We start from the raw sequence: 20252 nt of genomic DNA, 5'->3' as shown, positions 1-20252 counted from the left end.
AGATGTTGCCGACTTGTACTTCCCAAGCGCTTAGTACAGTGCTCTGCACACAGTAAGCGCTCAATAAATACGACTGAATGAGTGAACGTGCCAGGCACTCTATTCAGTGCTGGGGTAGATACAAACCTATCAGGGTGGACACAGACCCCGTCCCACGTGGGGCTTACAGTCTTAGTCCCCATTTTTCAGACGAGGGAACTGAGGCCCCAAGAAGCGAAATGACTTACCCGAGGTCACACAGCAGACAAGTGGCGCAGTCGAGATTAGATTCCCCCTTCTAGACTGTGAGCCCGTTGTTGGGTAGGGACCGTCTCTATATGTGGCCAACTTGTACTTCCCAAGCGCTTAGTACAGTGCTCTGCACACAGTAAGCGCTCAATAAATACGATTGAATGAATGAATGAATGAACCCAGATCCTTCTGACTCCCAAATCCTTGCTCTATCCACTAGTCCACACTGCTTCTCCTCTGTACAGTGGAGATTCAATAGCTGTCTCACCTCCCTCTTACACGGTGATGATGGTGTTTAAGCGCTTACTATGTGCCAAGCACTGTTTTAAGCGCTGAAGTAGATATAAGGTAATCAGATTGTCCCACGTGGGGCTCACAGTCTTAATCCCCATTTTCCAGAGGAGGTAACTGAGGCCCAGAGAAGTTAAGTGACTTGCCCCAAGTCACACAGCTGACAAGGGGCAGAGCTGGAATTAGAACCCATGACCTCTGACTCCCATGCTCTTTCCACTAAGCCAAGCCCCATGTGGGCGGGGATTTAGTACAGTGCTTAACCCACGGTAAGCGCTGAAATAATACCACGATTATTATTTCTAAATCATTTTCACCTGGGCTTCTTCGTACTTACAAGACCACAAGTAAACTGTTCATCCACAAAAGCTCTTTCTGTTGAAATAATCTTCCTCCAAAGCCTTCTCCAGTCTTTGTTAAACACTTGGAGTCAGAGGTCATGGGTTCAAATACCGGCTCCGCCAATTGTCAGCTGTGTGACTTTGGGCAAGTCACTTCACTTCTCTGTGCCTCAGTTCCCTCATCTGTAAAATGGGAATTAAGACTGTGAGCCCCCTGTGGGACAACCTGATCACCTTGTTACCTCCCCAGCTCTTAGAGCAGTGCTTTGCACATAGTAAGCGCTTAACAAATGTCATTATTATTATTACTATTGGGTAGATACAAGCTTCTACTTTCCCCTTCTCCACTGGAAAGATCAATCAATTAATTGTTTTTTACTGAGAGCTCACTGTATGCAGAGCACTATTCATTCAATCGTATTTATTGAGCGCTTACTATGTGCAGAGTACTATACTAAACACTTGGGAAAATTCAGTCTGAGTTGTTAGGTATGTTCCCTGCCCCCATTGAGATTACAATATAGGAGGGGAGGGATTTATAATTATTATCACTGTTATGTGCCATCGTGCTTTGCTTTGCTTTGCACATAGTAAGCGCTTAACAAATACCAACATTATTATTATTATCGTGTCGTTTCTGATTCATAGCGACTCCGTGGATATACTTTCTCCAGAACATTCTGTCCTCTGCCATAATCTGCAACCCTTCTACTACTAATAATAATAATAATCATCATCATCATCATCATCAATCGCATTTATTGAGCGCTTACTATGTGCAGAGCACTGTACTAAGCGCTTGGGAAGTACAAATTGGCAACATATAGAGACAGTCCCTACCCAACAGTGGGCTCACAGTCTAAAAGGGGGATAATAATAATAATGATAGCATTTATTAAGCGCTTACTATGTGCAAAGCACTGTTCTAAGCGCTGGGGAGGTTACAAGGTGATCAGGTTATCCCACGGGGGGCTCACAGTCTTCATCCCCATTTTGCAGATGAGGGAACCGAGGCCCAGAGAAGTGAAGTGACTTGCCCAAAGTCACACAGCTAAGTGACGGAGACGGGATTAGAACCCACGACCTCTGACTCCCAAGCCCGGGCTCTTTCCACTAAGCCGTTATGGTCTCTATCATCATCATCATTATCATCAATCGTATTTATTGAGCGCTTACTGTGTGCAGAGCACTGTACTAAGCACTTGGGAAGTACAAATTGGCAACATATAGAGACGGTCCCTACCCAACAGTGGGCTCACAGTCTCAAAGGGGGAGACAGAGAACAAAACCAAACATACTAACAAAATAAAATAAACAGAAAAGATATGTACAAGTAAAATAAATAAATAAATAAATAAATAGAGTAATAAATATGTACAAACATATATACATATATACAGGTGCTGTGGGGAAGGGAAGGAGGTAAGATGGGGGGGATGGAGAGAGGGACGATCTAGTCGCTTGTCTGCCTCTTCCACGTTTTCCCTAGACTTTTCCTAGCATTTGGTGTCTTCTCCAGAGAATTAGTCCTCCTGATTGTGTCCAAAATATAATCTAAGTCGAGTCACTTGGCCTTCTAAAGACCACTTTGGTTTAATTTGCTCTACAATCCACTTGTCCATGGTATTCTCAAAAGCCTTCTCCAACACCACACTGCAAAAGAACCAATGTTCTTTCTATCCTGCTTTTTCACTGCCCGCCTTTCATCATCAATCGTATTTATTGAGCGCTTACTATGTGCAGAGCACCGTACTAAGCGCTTGGGAAGTACAAATTGGCAACATATAGAGACAGTCCCTACCCAACAGTGGGCTTACAGTCTAAAAGTGGGCTTTCGGATCCATACGCTGTCACCGGAAACACTAAAAGGGTTGACAATTTGTATTTTTGTGGCAATTGTGGCATCAGCACGTTTCCTGACTTTTTCCAGGCTCTTCATAGCAAGTCCTCCTAACGTTAATCTTCGGCGTATTTCTTGGTTACTAGTTCCTTTATTGATTATGGATCCTAGGAGAGTGGTATCGACAAGGAGGGTGCAAAATAGGTTAACTCGGTGTAAATCGGCCGCAGGGTCCTTGTACCCAGGGTGGTGACACAGATAGGAAAAATGACTTGGTGACGTGAGTTCGGATAGAGCAGCAAAGAAGAAAAGTGGCTACCTGCCCGTTCACCTCCCGGGAGAGGGACGAGTGACCAAGCAGCCCCAATCCCAATATCACTGTGCCTTTTATTGAGTTACAGCAACTTGGGGGTGGGGCATTTGGAAATTTCTGGAATTCAATTGGGACCGGCAGGATGTTGCGAATTCTCTTTGTTCTCCGTTCCTATGGCCTTGTGCAAGATGTTGTTATTTGCCCTATGGCCTTGCATAGATAGGTCCGTAAGTTCTCTTAATAGGGAGGTAAAGTCTCCTTAACAGGGAGGTAAATTCTCGTTAATAGGGAGGTAAATTCTCCTTACCATCATCATCATCAGAGCTCACCTCCTCCAGGAGGCCTTCCCAGACTGAGCCCCTTCCTTCCTCTCCCCCTCGTCCCCCTCTCCATCCCCCCCATCTTACCTCCTTCCCTTCCCCACAGCACCTGTGTATATGTATATATGTTTGTACATATTTTTTTACTCTATTTATTTTATTTGTACATATCTATTCTATTTATTTTATTTTGTTAGTATGTTTGGTTTTGTTCTCTGTCTCCCCCTTTTAGACTGTGAGCCCACTGTTGGGTAGGGACTGTCTCTATATGTTGCCAATTTGTACTTCCCAAGCGCTTAGTACAGTGCTCTGCACATAGTAAGCACTCAATAAATACGATTGATGATGATGATGATGATGATGATGATTTATTGAGCGCTTACTGTGTGCAGAGCACTGTACTAAGCGCTTGGGAAGTACTTATCTTCGGATGAGTGTTCCTTGATGGCCTTGAAGGCGTCTGTTGCAGACTTGTTTTCTCGGCCTGCCCAAATGGAGGGCTACTTTCAGCATACACAAAATGGAGTCAGTCATGTCAAGCCCGCTAGTGGACAACAGAGAGAAAAATTGTCAACTATTTCAGTCTTCATCCACTACAAATGTGTTAAAACTTCCAGTTGTCAAGCTGTCCGTCACCTCGCCCCCTCCTACCTCACCTCCCTTCTCTCCTTCTCCAGCCCAGCCCGCAAACTCTGCTTCTCTGCCATCATCATCATCATCATCATCAATCGTATTTATTGAGCGCTGTGTGCAGAGCACTGTACTAAGCGCTTGGGAAGTACAAGTTGGCAACATATAGAGACAGTCCCTACCCAACAGTGGGCTCACAGTCTAAAAGGGGGAGACAGAGAACAAAAACCAAACATATTAATAAAATAAAATAAATAGAATAGATATGTACAAGTAAAATAAATAAATAGAGTAATAAATATGTACAAACATATATACATATATACAGGTGCTCTGCCACCGCTAACCTCCTCACTGGGCCTCGTTCTCACCTGTCCCTCCCTCTTCACATCTGCCAAACTAGCTCACTTCCCCCCTTCAAAGCCCTACTGAAAGCTCACCTCCTCCAAGAGGCCTTCCCAGACTGAGCCCACCTTTCCCTCTGCTCCTCCTCCCCTCCCCATTGCCCCCACTCCCTCCCTCTGCTCTACTCCTTTCCCTGCCCCACAGCACTTGTGTATATTTGTACATATTTATTTCTTTTATTAATGATGTGCACATATCTTTAATTCTATTTATTTATTTTGATGCTACTGATGCCTGTCTACTTGTTTTGTTGTCTGTCTCCCCCCACTTCTAGACTGTGAGCCCGTTGTTGGGAAGGGATTATCTCTATTTGTTGCTGAATTGTACTTTCCAAGTGCTTAGTACAGTGCTCTGCACACATTAAGCACTCAATAAATACGATTGAATGAATGAATCTTTGTTTTCTTGACAGGCGGACATTAATACAAGTAAATTACAGAGGTGTGTGAAAGTGTTGTGGGGCTGAGGATGGGGTGATTAAAGGGTGCAAATCCAAATGCAAGGGTGACACAGGAAAGGGAGCAGAGGAAATGAATGCTTAGTCAGGGGAGGCCTCTTGAAGATGTGATTTTAATAAGGTTTTGAAGGTGGTAAGAGTGATCGTCTGTCAGACATTAAGGAGGGAGGAATTCCGGGCCAGAGGTTGGCGGAGAGAGTCTTTGTGCTTGGATTTGCAGCCTTTATTCATTTCTCCCTCCACTCCACAGTACCCATTTTTTTTTTATCAATCAATCGTATTTATTGAGCGCTTACTGTGTGCAGAGCACTGTAATTTATCTTACTTGTACCTATCTATTCTATTTATTTTATTTTGTTAGTATGTTTGGTTTATGTTTAAACCAAAATGTTTATAAATGTTTATGGCATTTACTAAGCACTTACTATGTGCAAAACACTGTTCTAAGCGCTGGGGAGGTTACAAGGTGATCAGGTTGCCCCACGGTGGGCTCACAGTCTTCATCCCCATTTTACAGATGAGGTAACTGAGGCCCAGAGAAGTGAAGTGCCCAAAGTCACACAGCTGACACTGGGCAGAGCGGGGGATTTGAACCCATGACCTCTGACTCGAAAGCCCGTGCTCTTTCCACTGAGCCACGCTGCTTCTCTATTTACATACCCAAAATTTATTTATATTAATGTCCGTCTCCCCCTCTAGATCGTAAGCTCGATGTGGGCAGGGAATGTGTCTACCATCTCTGCTATACTGTACTCTCCCAAGCGCTTCATACAGTGCTAGGCACACAATAAGCATTTAATAAAGACAACTGATTGATTGATTGAGATCAAGGTAGAGAGTTTAGCTGGGCATTAGAGGATTGATGTGTGTGGACTGGGCAGTAGTAGTAAATCAGCGAGGTTCATCCCCATTTTACAGATGAGGTAACTGAGGCCCAGAGAAGTGAAGTGCCCAAAGTCACACAGCTGACACTTGGCAGAGTGGGGGATTTGAACCCATGACCGCTGACTCGAAAGCCCGTGCTCTTTCCACTGAGCCACGCTGCTTCTCTATTTACAGACCCAAAATTCATTTATTTATATTAATATCTGTCTCCACCTCTAGACCATAAGCTCAATGTGGGCAAGGAACGGGTCTACCATCTCTGCTATACTGTACTCCCCCAAGCGCTTAATACAATGCTAGGCACACAATAAGCATTTAATAAAGACAACTGATTGACTGATTGAGATGAAGGTAGAGAGTTTAGCTGGGCACTAGAGGATTGATATGTTTGGGCTGGGCAGGAGTAGTAAATCAGTGAGGTTCATCCCCATTTTACAGATGAGGTAACTGAGGCCCAGAGAAGTGAAGTGCCCAAAGTCACACAGCTGACACTGGGCAGAGCGGGGGATTTGAACCCATGACCTCTGACTCGATAGCCCGAGCCATGCTGTTTCTCTAGTTACATACCCAAAATTCATTTATTTATATTAATTTGTCTCCCCCTCTAGACCGTAAGCTCAATGTGGGCGGGGAACGTGTCTACCATCTCTGCTATACTGTACTCTCCCAAGCGCTTCATACAATGCTAGGCACACAATAAGCATTTAATAAATACAACTGATTGATTGATTGATTGATTGAGAACAAGGTGCACAGTTTAGCTGGGCATTAGAGGATTGATGTGTTTGTGCTGGGCAGCCGTAGTAGATCAGCGAGGTAAGGTAGGAGGGGGCAAGGGTTTTAAAACCGATGGTGAGGAGTTTCTGTTTGAGGCAGAGGTGGATGGGCGACTGCTGGAAAGTCTTGAAGAGTGGGGAAACATGGCTTTAACTGTTCTGTGGGAGTGAAGTATGGACTGGAGTGGGGAGATACGGGAAATAAGATCAGCCAAGAGGCTGTTGCGGTAATCAAGGCTGGATAGGGTAAGAGCTTGGTTCAGTGTTTTATTTTTCAGTGGTATTTATTAAGTGCTTATTATGTTCCGGGAACTGTACTAAGTGCTGGGCTGATTCAAGTTCATCAGGTTGGACACAGTCCCTGTCCCCCATGGGACTCACAGCTTGGAAAGGAAGGGTGGATTTTTAGTTGTAAAGGTTGAACTGACAGGATTTGGGGACAGATTTGAACATGTGGGTTGAATGAGAGAGATGAGTCGAGGACTGTGAGTCCATTGTTGGGTAGGGACGAAATATGTTGCCAATTTGTACTTCCCAAGCGCTTAGTACAGTGCTCCGCACACAGTAAGTGCTCAAGAAATACGATTGAATGAATGAATGAGTAACGCCAAAGTTAGAGCTTGTGAGACAAGGAGGTTAGCGGTGCTAGCCAAAGCTCCAGGCTTGTGAAACAGGGAGGACAGTGGGCAAGTTTGCGGTAGGATAGGGTTTGCGCGGGGAAAAATATCAATGATGGCTCATTCCTGTTTACACTTACCCTTCTGAAACTTTTAATCCCGCATTCACCAAGGGCCTGAGGGCATGTCTAGAGAAGCGGCGTGGCTCAGTGGAAAGAGAACAGGCTTTGGAGTCAGAGGCCATGGGTTCAAATCTCCACTCCGCCAATTGTCAGCTGTGTGACTCTGGGCAAGTCTCTGCGCCTCAGTTACCTCATCTGTAAAATGGGGATTAAGCCCCCCACCATGGGACAACCTAATCACCTTGTAACCTCCCCAGTGCTTTGCCCATAGTAAGCACTTAATAAATGGCATCATTATGTCTAATTCCCACCTGTAGTTAAGTGCTCTCTCAGTATTTATTCATTCATTCAATCCTATTTATTGAGCGCTTACTGTGTGCAGAGCACTGTACTAAGCGCTTGGGAAGTACAAGTTGGCAACATATAGAGACGGTCCCTTACTGCAGCCAATCATATTTATTGAGTGCTTACAGAGCGCTGCATTAAGTACTTGGGAGAGTACAATATAACACATCCCCTGCCTAGGAGTGCCCTGCACACACCAAGTGCTCAATAGATACAATTATTCCTATTATCGAGACTTTCCCTGCCACTAATCCCCAGTAAGTCTTAGGTATGAACTATTTCTTCAATCTTATTGAGTGTCTGCTGTGTGCAGAGCACCATACTAAGTAAGGGTTTTCCAACGGGAGTAGAAACTCTATAAACTCCTTGAGGGCAGGCACGAAGCCACTTCTCCATCTCTAAAGCCTGCAACCATTCACGGCTCTTTGAATTTAAAAGCCAGCATAAGCTTGAGTTTCCTTGATGCACATATAACCAAATGCAATAACTACTCTTCCTAACATGGAAACAAGAAAGGAATCAAAATGGGCAAATTTCAGCGGGTATTAAAATAAATCTTTCTCTTTTTAACAGCAATAGGTTTCTTATATAAGATAGACAGATGCTGAAAAAAGAGCCCAGTTTTCCATAGAAGTGTTTTAAAGGATCCTGCTTTTCCATTCCATTGTTGCCAACTTGTACTTCCCAAGCGCTTAGTACAGTGCTCTGCACACAGTAAGCGCTCAATAAATACGATTGATTGATTGATTCCATTCATTCATTCATTCAGTGTGGCTTAGTGGAAAGAGCCCGGGCTTGGAAGTCAGAGGTCATGGGTTCTAACCCCTCCTCTGCCACTTGTCAGCTGTGTGACTTTGGGCAAGTCACTTCACTTCTCTGTGCCTCAGTTCCCTCCTCTGTAAAATGGGGATGAAGGCTGTGAGCCCCACGTGGGACTTGATGACCTTGTATCTCCCCCAGCACTTAGAACAGTACCGGGTACATATTAAGTGCTTAACAAATGCCATTATTTCAAGCGCTTAGTACAATGCACTGCACACAGTAAGCGCTCAATAAATACGTTTGAATTCTGCCACCAAATAATGCTACCTGATAAAAAGAATTTGTGCCACAGGAGAGTGCTACTTTAGTGTTTTGGTGGCTGTTTACTCTGACTTCATCTGCTTGGAGCTGATTTCTGGAGGGCTCTGTCCTCTACGACGATGGGAAAGTAGGTGGGAAGACAGGGTTTGGGTAGAAAGACGTGAAGTTGTTTTAAACGTTAAATTTGAAGAAAAGGGAGGGCATCCAAGTAGCGGTGTCTTGAGGGCAGGAGGAAATCTTCACGTAGACTGCAGAGCGCTCAGGGCTGGAGACAGATGTGGGCATCACCCGCAGAGGTGGTAATTGAAGCCATGCTGAGCAAATGAGTTCTCCAAGAGGGCAGGTGTGTTGTTCATTCATTCATATTTATTGAGCGCTTACTGTGTGCAGGGCACTGTACCAAGCGCTTGGGAAGTACAAGTTGGCAACATATAGAGACGGTCCCGACCCAACAGTGGGCTCACAGTCTGCATTGTCCCAAGTACTTAGAATGGCGAACTCGAGAAACCCGAGTTTCTCGATGGGTAGAGCGGTAGGAGACAGTACGAGGCAGAGGCGCGAGAGGGACAACGGTTGGGGCTTTCCGGTCCGTGTGAGGAAAAATGTGCGGGACCATCTGAGGTGCAGAGATAATAATAATGGTATTTGTTAAGTGCTTACTATGTGCAAAGCACTGTTCTAAGCACTGGGGGATACAAGGTGATCAGGTTGTCCCACGTGGGGCTCACAATCTTAATCCCCATTTTACAGATGAGGTAACTGAGGCCGTGAGAAGTGAAGTGACTTGCCCAAAGTCACACAGCTGACAAGCGGCGGAGCCGGGATTTGAACCCATGACCTCTGATTCCAAAGCCCATGCTCTTTCCACTGAGCCACGCTGCTTCTCAAGATGGGCCCCCGAGGATGCTAAATGAGTATGATGAGCACCTGATCCCGGGAAGGGGGGAAGGAAGCAGCAGCAGCTCCTAAAAGGGAGGCCCGGCCCGAGCTTTTCATTGATCAAAGAGTGTGAGCTTAGTCAGGGCTTGAGGCCAAGAAGCTCCCATGCCCCGAGGGCATAGCCTCTCACCTGGCAGTCTGGTAACTGGACCCAAACGGCCTTTCATTATCCATCCCGTGCCGCTCATCTCCTGCCACCCACCAGAGCCCCTCCGGATTTCATTCATTCAATCGTATTTATTGAGCTCTTACTGTGTGCAGAGCACTGTACTAAGCGCTTGGGAAGTACAAGTTGGCAACATATAGAGACGGTCCCTGCCCAGCAGTGAGGCTCCGCCTTCCCGGAGCTCGGCCCAGGAGCCGGCTCTGCCACGCAACCCTGGGCAAGTCACTTCTGTGGCCATTTCTTCATCTGTAAAATGGGGATTCATTCAATCCATCTTCCCTCCTAGATGGTGAGAGCCACATGTGGAACGGGGATTGTGCCCTTCCTGACAACCTTAACACCCAGTGAGCACTTAACCAACACCACAACTGTTATAATAATGGTGTTTGTTAAGCGCTTATTACGTGCCACTCTAAGCGCTGGGGTAGATACAAGGTAATCAGGTTGCCCCCCACGGGGCTCACAGTCTTAATCCTCATTTTACAGATGAGGCAACAGGCACAGAGAGGCGACTTACCCAAGGTCACCCAGCAGACAAGTGGCAGGGCCGGGATTAGAACCCGTGACCTCTGACTCTCAAGCCCGTGTACTTCCCACGAAGCCACGCTGGGCTACCCAGGCAGCTTTCTTCCAGCAAACTCGGCAGCAATAGTGGCCCACAGCACAGCGATCACAAGCCAACCCGCCAACGGTAGAGGGGAGAGAAGGCGGGGCTCGCGTCGCAGCAGACAACGGCCCAAGGAGACGGGATTTCCCAACGGGACCATTTATTTTAACCAACAGTCGAATCTTTACGACGAGCTGGATGCCGCCACAGCTGCTCGTTTGGGTTTCGGAGTCGTCCCCTCGCGGAATCCATTCCTGGAGGGAGAGAAGGAAGGGTGGTGAGTCACGGGGTAAAGCGGGCGGTTCCGTCCGGCTTCCCGGGCAGCCGTCGTCGCTCAGCTTATCTCAGTAGGCATTGAAATCACTATGGAACTCATATGTTCAGACATTTTTTTATGAGGACATCATCAATAAGCTTCATTCTGCGCCATAAGCGTATGACCTGTGCCCCGCTGCCCTTTCTCACCAAAGGAAAACCTCAAGGATCATCGGGCCACGGCAAAACTCAGTAAATAAAAGCACAACCAGATAGGGCACTCAGCACCTTGTTAACTAAGGGGCCTGGATTTTTTATTCCAATCCCCACCCTTCATCATCTGCTAAAAAAAAACCAACAAAAAAGCACCCCCTCACCCCCCAATTCAACCCACAGCTCCTGTTTCCACACAAACCTCAAGAATGCTTCCACCTACCCAAGGCAGAACCGCAGTGCTTTTGTTTTTTAGTTAACTTTAGCACATTCTGGGACGAAGGGGAGAAAAATAAGCAAGGAGCCTCTCCCACTGGAAAGAGCATAGACCCGGGAGTTAGAGGACCTGGGTTTTAATCTCAGCCCTGCCAACTGCTTGCTGGGCGACCTGGGGCAAATCACTTCATTTCTCTGTGCCTCAAGTTTCTTCGATTGCAAAATGGGGATTAAGCTCTTATTCTCCGTCCTAATTAGACCGTGAGCTCCATGTGACACAGGGACCTGTCTCTGCTCTGATAATCAATCAATCGTATTTATTGAGCGCTTACTGTGTGCAGAGCACTGTACTAAGCGCTTGGGAAGTGCAAGTTGGCAACATATAGAGACGGTCCCTACCCAACAGTGAGCTCACAGTCTAGAAGGGGGAGACAGAGAACAAAATAAAACACATTAACAAAATAAAATGAATAGAATAGATATGTACAAGTAAAATAAATAGATAATAAATACGTACAAACATATATACATATATACAGGTGCTGTGGGGAGGGGAAGGAGGTAAGGCAGGGGGGGATGCCCACCCGGGTCCTCTGATTTCCAGGCCCATGCTGTTCCCACCACCCCCCTCACTACTTCCACACCCCTAAATCTGGTAAGGTTTACGTAGCTGTCCTATCCACCGCAGAGCTGGGAATTTTTAGCCGGAGGGGAGGGGGGGAGAGAGAGAGAGAGAGAGAGAGAGACAGAGAGAGACAGAGAGAGACAGAGAGAGAGAAACGGCAAGCCTACCTGAATCGGCGGTAAACAATTTTCAGGTGTCTCATCCGGCCAGTGCCAGTGGTGTTGCGTCTTTTGGCCTTAGCACTCCAGTTATCTGCAACACAAAATAGAAACAATTCATACTTTCCCTGCACTGAACAGAAAGAAACCCCCCCAGTTCCCACTTACATTCTCAAGGATGCCTGAGGCTGGAGAATCAATCAATCAATCGCATTTATTGAGTGCTTACTGTGTGCAGAGCACTGTACTAAGTGCTTGGGAAGTACAAGTTGGCAACAGAGAGAGACGGTCCCTACCCAACAGTGGGCTCACAGTCTAGAAGGGGGAGACAGAGAACAAAACCAAACATATTAACAACATAAAATAAATAGAATAGATATGTACAAGTAAAATAGAGTAATAAATATGTACAAACATATATACAGGAGAAGCAAACCATCAACTCCCATCTCACTTAGTTTTATTTGCACTTTTAAAAAACAGCTTCTAATCACGCATCACAATCAAATATTAAAGCATTCATTCATTCGTAGTTACTGAGTGCTTACTGTGTGCAGAGCACTGTACTAAGCACTTGGAAACTACAAGTCGGCAATGTATAGAGACAGTCTCTACCCAACGAAGGGCTCACAGTCTAGAAGGGGGGAGGCAGACAACAAAACAAATAGACGGGCATCAATAGCATCAAGATAGAGAATTATAGACATGTACACACATCATTAATAAACAGAATAATAAATATGTACATATGTACAAAAGTGCTGTGGGGCAGGGTTGGATAGAGCAGAGGGAGGGAGTTGGGGCGATGTGGGGGGGAGCAGAGGAAAAGAGGGGCTTGGCTTGGGAAGGCCTCCTGGAGGAGGTGAGCTCTCAGCAACAGAAACACTACCCCCTACACTGCAAGTTTGTTGCGGGCAGAAACCGTCCATGAACTCTGATGTATTATTATATATTATTACTCTAGATATTTATTTAATTTGTACATATTTATTCTATTTATCTTATTTTGTTAATATGTTTTGTTTCGTTCTCTGTCTCCCCCTTCTAGACTGTGAGCTCCCTGTTGGGTAGGGACCGTCTCTATATGTTGCCAACTTGTACTTCCCAAGCGCTTAGTTCAGTGCTCTGCACACAGTAAGTGCTCAATAAATACAACTGAATTGAATAAATACGATTGAATGAATGAATGTACTGCACTCTTCCAAATGCTTAGTAGAGTGCTCAATAAATTCTGCTGATTGATCGATGCAACTGACACACACACGTTGCTCGTGGCTCAATGGAAAGAGTACGGGCTTGGGTTCTAGTCCCTTTGTACTTCCCAAGCGCTCAGTCCAGTGCTCTGCACACAGTAAGCGCTCAACAGATACGATTGATTGATTGATTCTCCATAACTCGTTGGCAGTATCACTTTGGGCCAGTCACCTCACTTCAATGTACCTCAGTTCCCTCATCTGTAAAATGGGGATGAAGACTGTGAGCCCCACGCGGGACAACCTGATCACCTTGTATCTCCCCCAGCGCTCGGAACAGTGCTCAGCACATAGCTGAACAAATACCATTATTATTATAAAAGTCGGTGTCCTTACCCAAGGCTATTAGACACCATATACACGTCTTCTCCAAGGACACACCTTCAAACCGACCGCCAAACCGCCCTGAAACCCCACAGAACTTACACTTTCTCTTGCGCTTGGCAGGGTAGCCACACTTGCCACAGGTTGACTTCTGGAGATGGTAGGCCTTTGACCCACAGCGACGGCACAGAGTGTGCGTCTTATTACGCCGTTTGCCAAACGATGACGTTCCCTTCGTCTACGAGACAAAACGAGAAGCACGCCCCTGAAAATGGTGACCGAACGGAAAGCGCGCCACTGAACGAGCTTCTCATCTGGAAGTCTCCAAGGGCTGTCACGGGCCTCTCGCACCCGGGAATACGAGTCCAACGTGAAAAGGACGGGTTTGGGAGCGATGGCAACCACTGTTTTTCATCCCAACCAGACTTCGTTTCGAGTTGAGTTTCATTCGAGGCCCCGGGAATTGAGGTCGCAGCCCAAAAGCTGAGCTCACTGTTGGGTGAGCCCAAAAGCTCACCCCCTCCAGGAGGCCTTCCCAGACTGAGCCCCTTCCTTCCTCTCCCCCTCTCCATCCCCATCTTACCTCCTTCCCATCTCCACAGCACCTATATATATGTATATATGTCTATTTATTTTACTTGTACCCATCTATTCTATTTATTTTATTTTGTTAGCATGTTTGGTTTTGTTCTCTGTCTCCCCCTTTTAGACTGTGAGCCCACTGTTGGGTAGGGCCTGTCTCTATATGTTGCCAATTTGTACTTCCCAAGCGCTTTGTACAGTGCTCTGCACATAGTAAGCGCTCAATAAATACGATTGATTGATTGATTGAGTTCTCCCCAGGTACACGGTGAGTCTGTCAGGTTGTTGTGGGCAGGGAACGAGTCACCAGTTGATGATGATGGCATCACCAATTGATGATGATGGCATCTCTTAAGCGCTTACTAATGTGCCCAAAGCCCCCGAGTTCTCCCCAGGTACACAGTGAGTCTGTCGGCAAGAAAGGAGTCACCAATTGATGATGATGGCATCTGTTAAGCGCTTACTAATGTGCCAAGCACTGTTCTAGGCGCTGGATCATCATCAATCTTATTTATTGAGCGCTTACTGTGTACTTGGGAAGTACAAGTTGGCAACATATAGAGACAGTCCCTACCCAACAGTGGGCTCACAGTCTAAAAGAAGATGGCATTTATTAAGCACCAACTAGGTGGCAAGCACTATGTAAGCCCCGGGGGAGATGCAAGGTGATCAGGTTGTCCCACATGGGGCTCACAGTCTCAATCCCCATTTGACAGATGAGGTCACTGAAGCACAGAGAAGTTAAGTGCCTTGCCCAAAGCCAACAGCTGACAGGTGGCGGAGACGGGATTAGAACCCACGACCTCTGACTCCCAAGCCCGGGCTCTTTCCACCAAGCCAATTCATTCATTCATTCAATCGTATTTATTGAGCGCTTACTCTGTGCAGAGCACCGTACTAAGCGCTTGGGAAGTCCAAGTTGGCAACATATAGAGACGGTCCCTGCCCAACAGTGGGCTCACAGTCTGGATGGTGGCTATGTAGTGTACTCTCCCAACCACTTAGTACAGTGCTCAGCACACAGGAAGCTCTCAATAAATACCACCGCCGATACACCGTAGACTCAAATCCAGGCCCTCCCCGGGCTCCATCGTCCTTAGTATTAGTTGGCATTCCCGCGGAAGGATCCAAATGTGATTCACAAATCACTTCTTTGGGACACTGCAATCCAGAAGCAGGGGGTTCTATTATGCGCACAATGGGTTTTGTGGGTGCAATTCATTCATTCAATCGTATTTATTGAGCGCTTACTGTGTGCAGAGCACTGTACTAAGCGCTCGGAAAGTCCAAGTTGGCAACATAGAGAGACGGTCCCTACCCAACAGTGGGCTCACAGTCTGGATGGTGGCAATGTGGGCCACGCAAGCACCCACGCACGAGCTTCACGCTCAGAGACATTTTTTATTTTTAAGAAAGCGAAGGCGACTGTACATCAGAGAGCACCCGGCATCCCAGAAATCGAAGACGGTTTCTGCCATAAAGCTGCGGGGAGGGGGGCTGAGAGAAACCCGGAAAAACGGGGGGCACCAAACCATTCCTAACCGTTATTCTCCAACCTGTATTATAATCTCCCGAGCGTTTAGTAGAGTATGGAGCTCTGCACACGGTCTCCCTCCAAGCCCGCTTAGCACAGTGCTCTGCACACAGTAAGGGCTCAGTGCCACGGATTCTCCCATCATCCCTTCCCCGAGCCCCTGCTCGCTTAGTACAGTGCTCTCGGGACCACGTTTTAAGCGCTCAATACGTACCACGGATTGGTTCTCTGCTTATACTGCTTTTTAGACTGTGGGCCCACTGTTGGGTAGGGACTGTCTCTATATGTTGCCATCTTGTACTTCCCAAGCGCTTAGTACAGTGCTCTGCACACAGCAAGCGCTCAATAAATACGGTTGATTGATTATACCCCAGGCCCGCTTAGCCCAGTGCGCTGCATACAGTAAGCGCTCAGTGCCATGGATTCATTTATCATGCCTTCCCCGAGCCCCGGCTCACTTAGTACAGTGTTTTGAGCATGCAGGAGACGCTAATAATGATGAGAGTTGTTAGACTGTGAGCCCACTGTTGGGTAGGGACTGTATATGTTGCCAACTTCTACTTCCCAAGCGCTTAGTACAGTGCTCTGCACACAGTAAGCGCTCAATAAATACAATTGATTAATTGTTAGGCGCTTCCTATGTGCCAAGCACCGTCCTAAGCGCTGGGGTAGATACAAGGTAATCAGATTGTCCTTCACGGGGCTCAGTCTTCATCCCCATTTCCCAGACGAGGGAATTGAGACCCAGAAGTGACTTGCCCAAAGTCACACAGCAGGCAAGTGGCGGAGGTAGGATTAGAACCCGCGTCCTCTGACTCCTAAACCCGGGTTCTTTCTACTAAACCACGCTGATCTGGATCCACTGTGTCGGGCTGCCCTTCGGTGTGGCTCAGTGGCAAGAGCCCAGGCTTGGGAGCTATTGGTCGTGGGTTCTAATCCCGGCTCTGCCACTTGACAGCTGGGTGACTTTAGGCAAGTCACTTGACCTCTCTGGGCCTCAGTGCCCTCATCTGTAAAATGAGGATTAAGACCGTGAGTCCCGCGTAGATATTAACCTTGTATCTACCCCAGCGCTTAAAAGCACTGGGCTCAATGGAAAGAGCCCGGGCTTGGGAGTCAGAGGTCATGGGTTCAAATCCCGGCTCCGCCAACTGTCAGCTGTGTGACTCTGGGCGAGTCACCTAACTTTTCTGGGCCTCAGTTCCCTCATCTGTAAAATGGGGATGAAGACTGTGAGCCCCCCGTGGGACAACCTGATCACTTTGTAACCTCCCCAGCGCTTAGAACAGTGCTCGGCACATAATAAGCGCTTAACTTCTAGACTGTGAGCCGGTCGTTGGGTAGGGACCGTCTCTATATGTTGCCAACTTGTACTTCCCAAGCGCTTTGCACAGTGCTCTGCACACAGTAAGCGCTCAATACGACTGAATGAATAGGAACCGTCTCTATATGCTGCCAACTTGTACTTCCCAAGCGCTTGGTACAGTGCTCTGCACACAGAAAGCGCTCAGTAAATACGATTGAATGAATGAATACCATTATTATTATTATTATTATAAAAGGCCAGGCTGCCCCAACCACACCTCCCAGTGCTTAGAACAGTGCTTTGCACATAGTAAGCGCTCACATTGTTATTCTGATTGTTATTCATTCGTTCAATCGCACTTATTGAGCACTGTACTAAGCGCTTGAGAAGGACAGGTTGGCAACATATAGAGACGGTCCCTACTCAACAGCGGGCTCACAGTCTAGAAGGGGGAGACAAGCAAAACAAAACATATTAACCAAATAAATAAATAGAACAAATATGTACAAATAAAATAAGTAGAGTAGTAAATACATACAAACATATATACAGGTATATATACAATTGAATTGAATGCAAATAAAATAGAGTAATAAGTACGTACAAACATATATACGGGTACATATACCATTGAATGAGTACAAATAAAATAAAGAGTAATAAATACGCACAAACATATATACAGGTATATATACGATTGAAGGAATGAATGAACAAATACATTATTATAAAAGGCCAAGCAGCCCGGACCACACTTCCCGGCGCTTAGAACAGTGCTTTGCACATAGTAAGCGCTTAACAAATACCATCAATGTTACTGCTGTCATTAAAGCGGTTTCGCACATAGTAAGCTTTTACATTGTTATTCATTCATTCAATCGTACTTATTGAGCGCTTGCTGTGTGCAGAGCACTGTACTGAGCGCTTGGGAAGGACAAGTTGGCAACATATAGAGACGGTCCCTATTCATTCATTCAATCGTACTTATTGAGTGCTTACTGTGCAGAGCACCGTTCGCACATAGTAAGCGCTTACATTATTAGGATTACCATTCATTCATTCAATCGTATTGAGCGCTTACTGTGTGCAGAGCACTGTACTTAAAGCAGTGTCTCGCACATAGTAAGCACTTTTATGATTATTCATTCATTTAATCGTATTTGAGCGCTTACTGTGTGCAGAGCACTGTACTTAAAGCAATGTTTCGCATAGTAAGCGCTTACATTATTATGATTACTATTCATTCATTCAATCGCATTCATTGAGCGCTTACTGTGTGCAGGGCACAGTACTTATAGCAGTGTTTCGCACATAGTAAGCGCTTACATTATGATTATTATTCATTCAATCGCATTTATTGAGCGCTTACTGTGTGCACAGTGTGTACTTAAAGCAGTGTTTCGCACATAGTAAGCGTTTACATTATTCATTCAATCGTATTAAGCATTTACTGTGTGCACAGCACTGTACTTAAAGCAGTGTTTCGCACATAGTAAGCGCTTACATTATTATTCATTCATTCAATCGCATTTATTGAGCGCTTACTGTGTGCAGAGCACTGTACTTAAAGCAGTTTCGCACATAGTAAGCGCTTACATTGTTATTATGATTATTATTCATTCACTCAGTCGTACTTACTGAGCGCTTACTGTGTGCAGAGCACTTTAAAGCAGTGTTTCGCACACAGTAAGCGCTTACATGATTATTATTCATTCAATCGCACTGAGCGCTTACTGTATGCACAGCAGTGTACTTAAAGCAGTGTTTCGCACATAGTAAGCGCTTACATTATTATGATTATTTTTCATTCATTCAATCGCATTGATTGAGCGCTTACTGTGTGCACAGCACTGTAGTTAAAGCAGTGTTTCGCACATAGTAAGCGCTAACATTATTATGATTACTATTCATTCATTCAATCGCATTTATTGAGCGCTTACTGTCTGCAGTGTGCGAGTCATCAGAATAAACAGAAATAAAGCTTGATGCACATCATTACCTCCTTCCCTTCCCCACAGCACCTGTATATATGTATGTACATATTTATTTATTTTATTTTACTTGTACATATCTATTCTATTTATTTTATTTTATTAGTATGTTTGGCTTTGTTCTCTGTCTCCCCCTTTTAGACTGTGAGCCCACTGTTGGGTAGGGACTGTCTCTAGATGTTGCCAACTTGGACTTCCCAAGCGCTTAGTACAGTGCTCTGCACACAGTAAGCGCTCAATAAATACGATTGATGATGATAAATCATTAACAAAATAGAATAGTAAATATGTACAAGTAAAATAGAGTAATAAATCTGTACAAACATATATACACAGGTGAAGCAGTGTACTGAAAGCAGTGTTTCGCACATAGTAAGCGCCTACATTATGATTATTATTCATTCATTCAATCGCATTCATTGAGCGCTTACTGTGTGCAGGGCACTGTACTTGAAGCAGTGTTTCGCACATAGTAAGCGCCTACATTATTATGATTATTATTCATTCAATCGCATTCATTGAGCGCTTACTGTGTGCAGGGCACTGTACTTGAAGCAGTGTTTCGCACATAGTAAGCGCCTACATTATTATGATTATTATTCATTCAATCGCATTCATTGAGCGCTTACTGTGTGCAGGGCACTGTACTTGAAGCAGTGTTTCGCACATAGTAAGCGTTTACATTATCATTATCATCAATCGTATTTATTGAGCGCTTACTATGTGCAGAGCACTGTACCAAGCGCTTGGGAAGTACAAATTGGCAACATCCAGAGACAGTCCCTACCCAACATTGGGCTCACAATCTAAACAATGGATTATTATCCATTCATTCAATCAATCGCATTTATTGCTTTTAGACTGTAAGCCCACTGTTGGGTAGGGACTGCCTCTATATGCTGCCAACTTGGACTTCCCAAGCGCTTAGTCCAGTGCCCTGCACACAGGAAGCGCTCGATAAATAGGATTGATGATGATGATGATTTATTGAGCGCTTACTACGTGCTGAGCACTGTGCTGAGCGCTTGGGACTAATCATCACGGATGGTGCGTGCCGGGGGGGGCCCGCCCGGCGGCCATCCGGGGGTCCCGGCGTCCGATGGCGCCGGATGGCGGCGGATGGCGGCGGATGGGCCCCCGCGCTGCGCTTCGCGCCACTCACCATGTTGCTCCAGTCGGCGGGCCCAAAGAGACCGGAAGCGCCGGCTCCAGCGGCCTATATGAGCCCCGGCACTTCCGGGAGTCCCGGTGCGCCGCCCTAAAGCGTCCCCCTGGGGACTCCGCCGCCCTCGGCCTCCCAGCCGGGCAGGGGGCCCGGGGAAAGTGGCCCCGCCGGTAAGTCTCTCCGTGAGGAGGCCGACGGGTGGGGGGCCCCCTCCGCCGCCGACCCCGAGATTCCCGGCCGCGGGGAGCCCGGGGGGCGCCGC

At 46.2% G+C, this 20252-nt stretch overlaps 1 protein-coding gene and 1 non-coding gene across 2 annotated transcripts; both read right to left on the bottom strand.

Moving 5' to 3' along the window:
• Positions 1–10504: 10504 nt before the first annotated feature.
• On the bottom strand, positions 10505–20075 carry RPL37 (ribosomal protein L37). Its single transcript, XM_038744074.1, has 4 exons — positions 19988–20075; positions 13515–13650; positions 11845–11929; positions 10505–10622 (listed from the first exon to the last, which is right to left on the bottom strand). The coding sequence occupies exons 1-4, from the start codon at positions 19988–19990 to the stop codon at positions 10553–10555; spliced, it is 294 nt and encodes a 97-aa protein (XP_038600002.1). The 5' UTR covers positions 19991–20075; the 3' UTR covers positions 10505–10552.
• On the bottom strand, positions 10705–10784 carry LOC119925929. The gene has a single exon (XR_005449856.1). It is a non-coding gene; the product is annotated as a small nucleolar RNA SNORD72 (small nucleolar RNA).
• Positions 20076–20252: the final 177 nt, after the last annotated feature.

This window comes from Tachyglossus aculeatus, chromosome 3, assembly GCF_015852505.1.
Source record: "Tachyglossus aculeatus isolate mTacAcu1 chromosome 3, mTacAcu1.pri, whole genome shotgun sequence".
Lineage (NCBI taxonomy): Eukaryota > Metazoa > Chordata > Mammalia > Monotremata > Tachyglossidae > Tachyglossus > Tachyglossus aculeatus.
This window is presented reverse-complemented; position numbering and strand designations above follow the sequence as displayed.

Bases quoted from the DNA above. Each gene is read 5' to 3' on its own strand.
- RPL37 (XM_038744074.1), bottom strand. The intron at 11,930-13,514 runs GTAAGTTCTGTG...TTTGTGTTGCAG, and splicing joins TGCCAAGCGCAAGAGAAAGT to ATAACTGGAGTGCTAAGGCC. The intron at 10,623-11,844 runs GTAGGCTTGCCG...CTCTCCCTCCAG, and splicing joins ATTGTTTACCGCCGATTCAG to GAATGGATTCCGCGAGGGGA.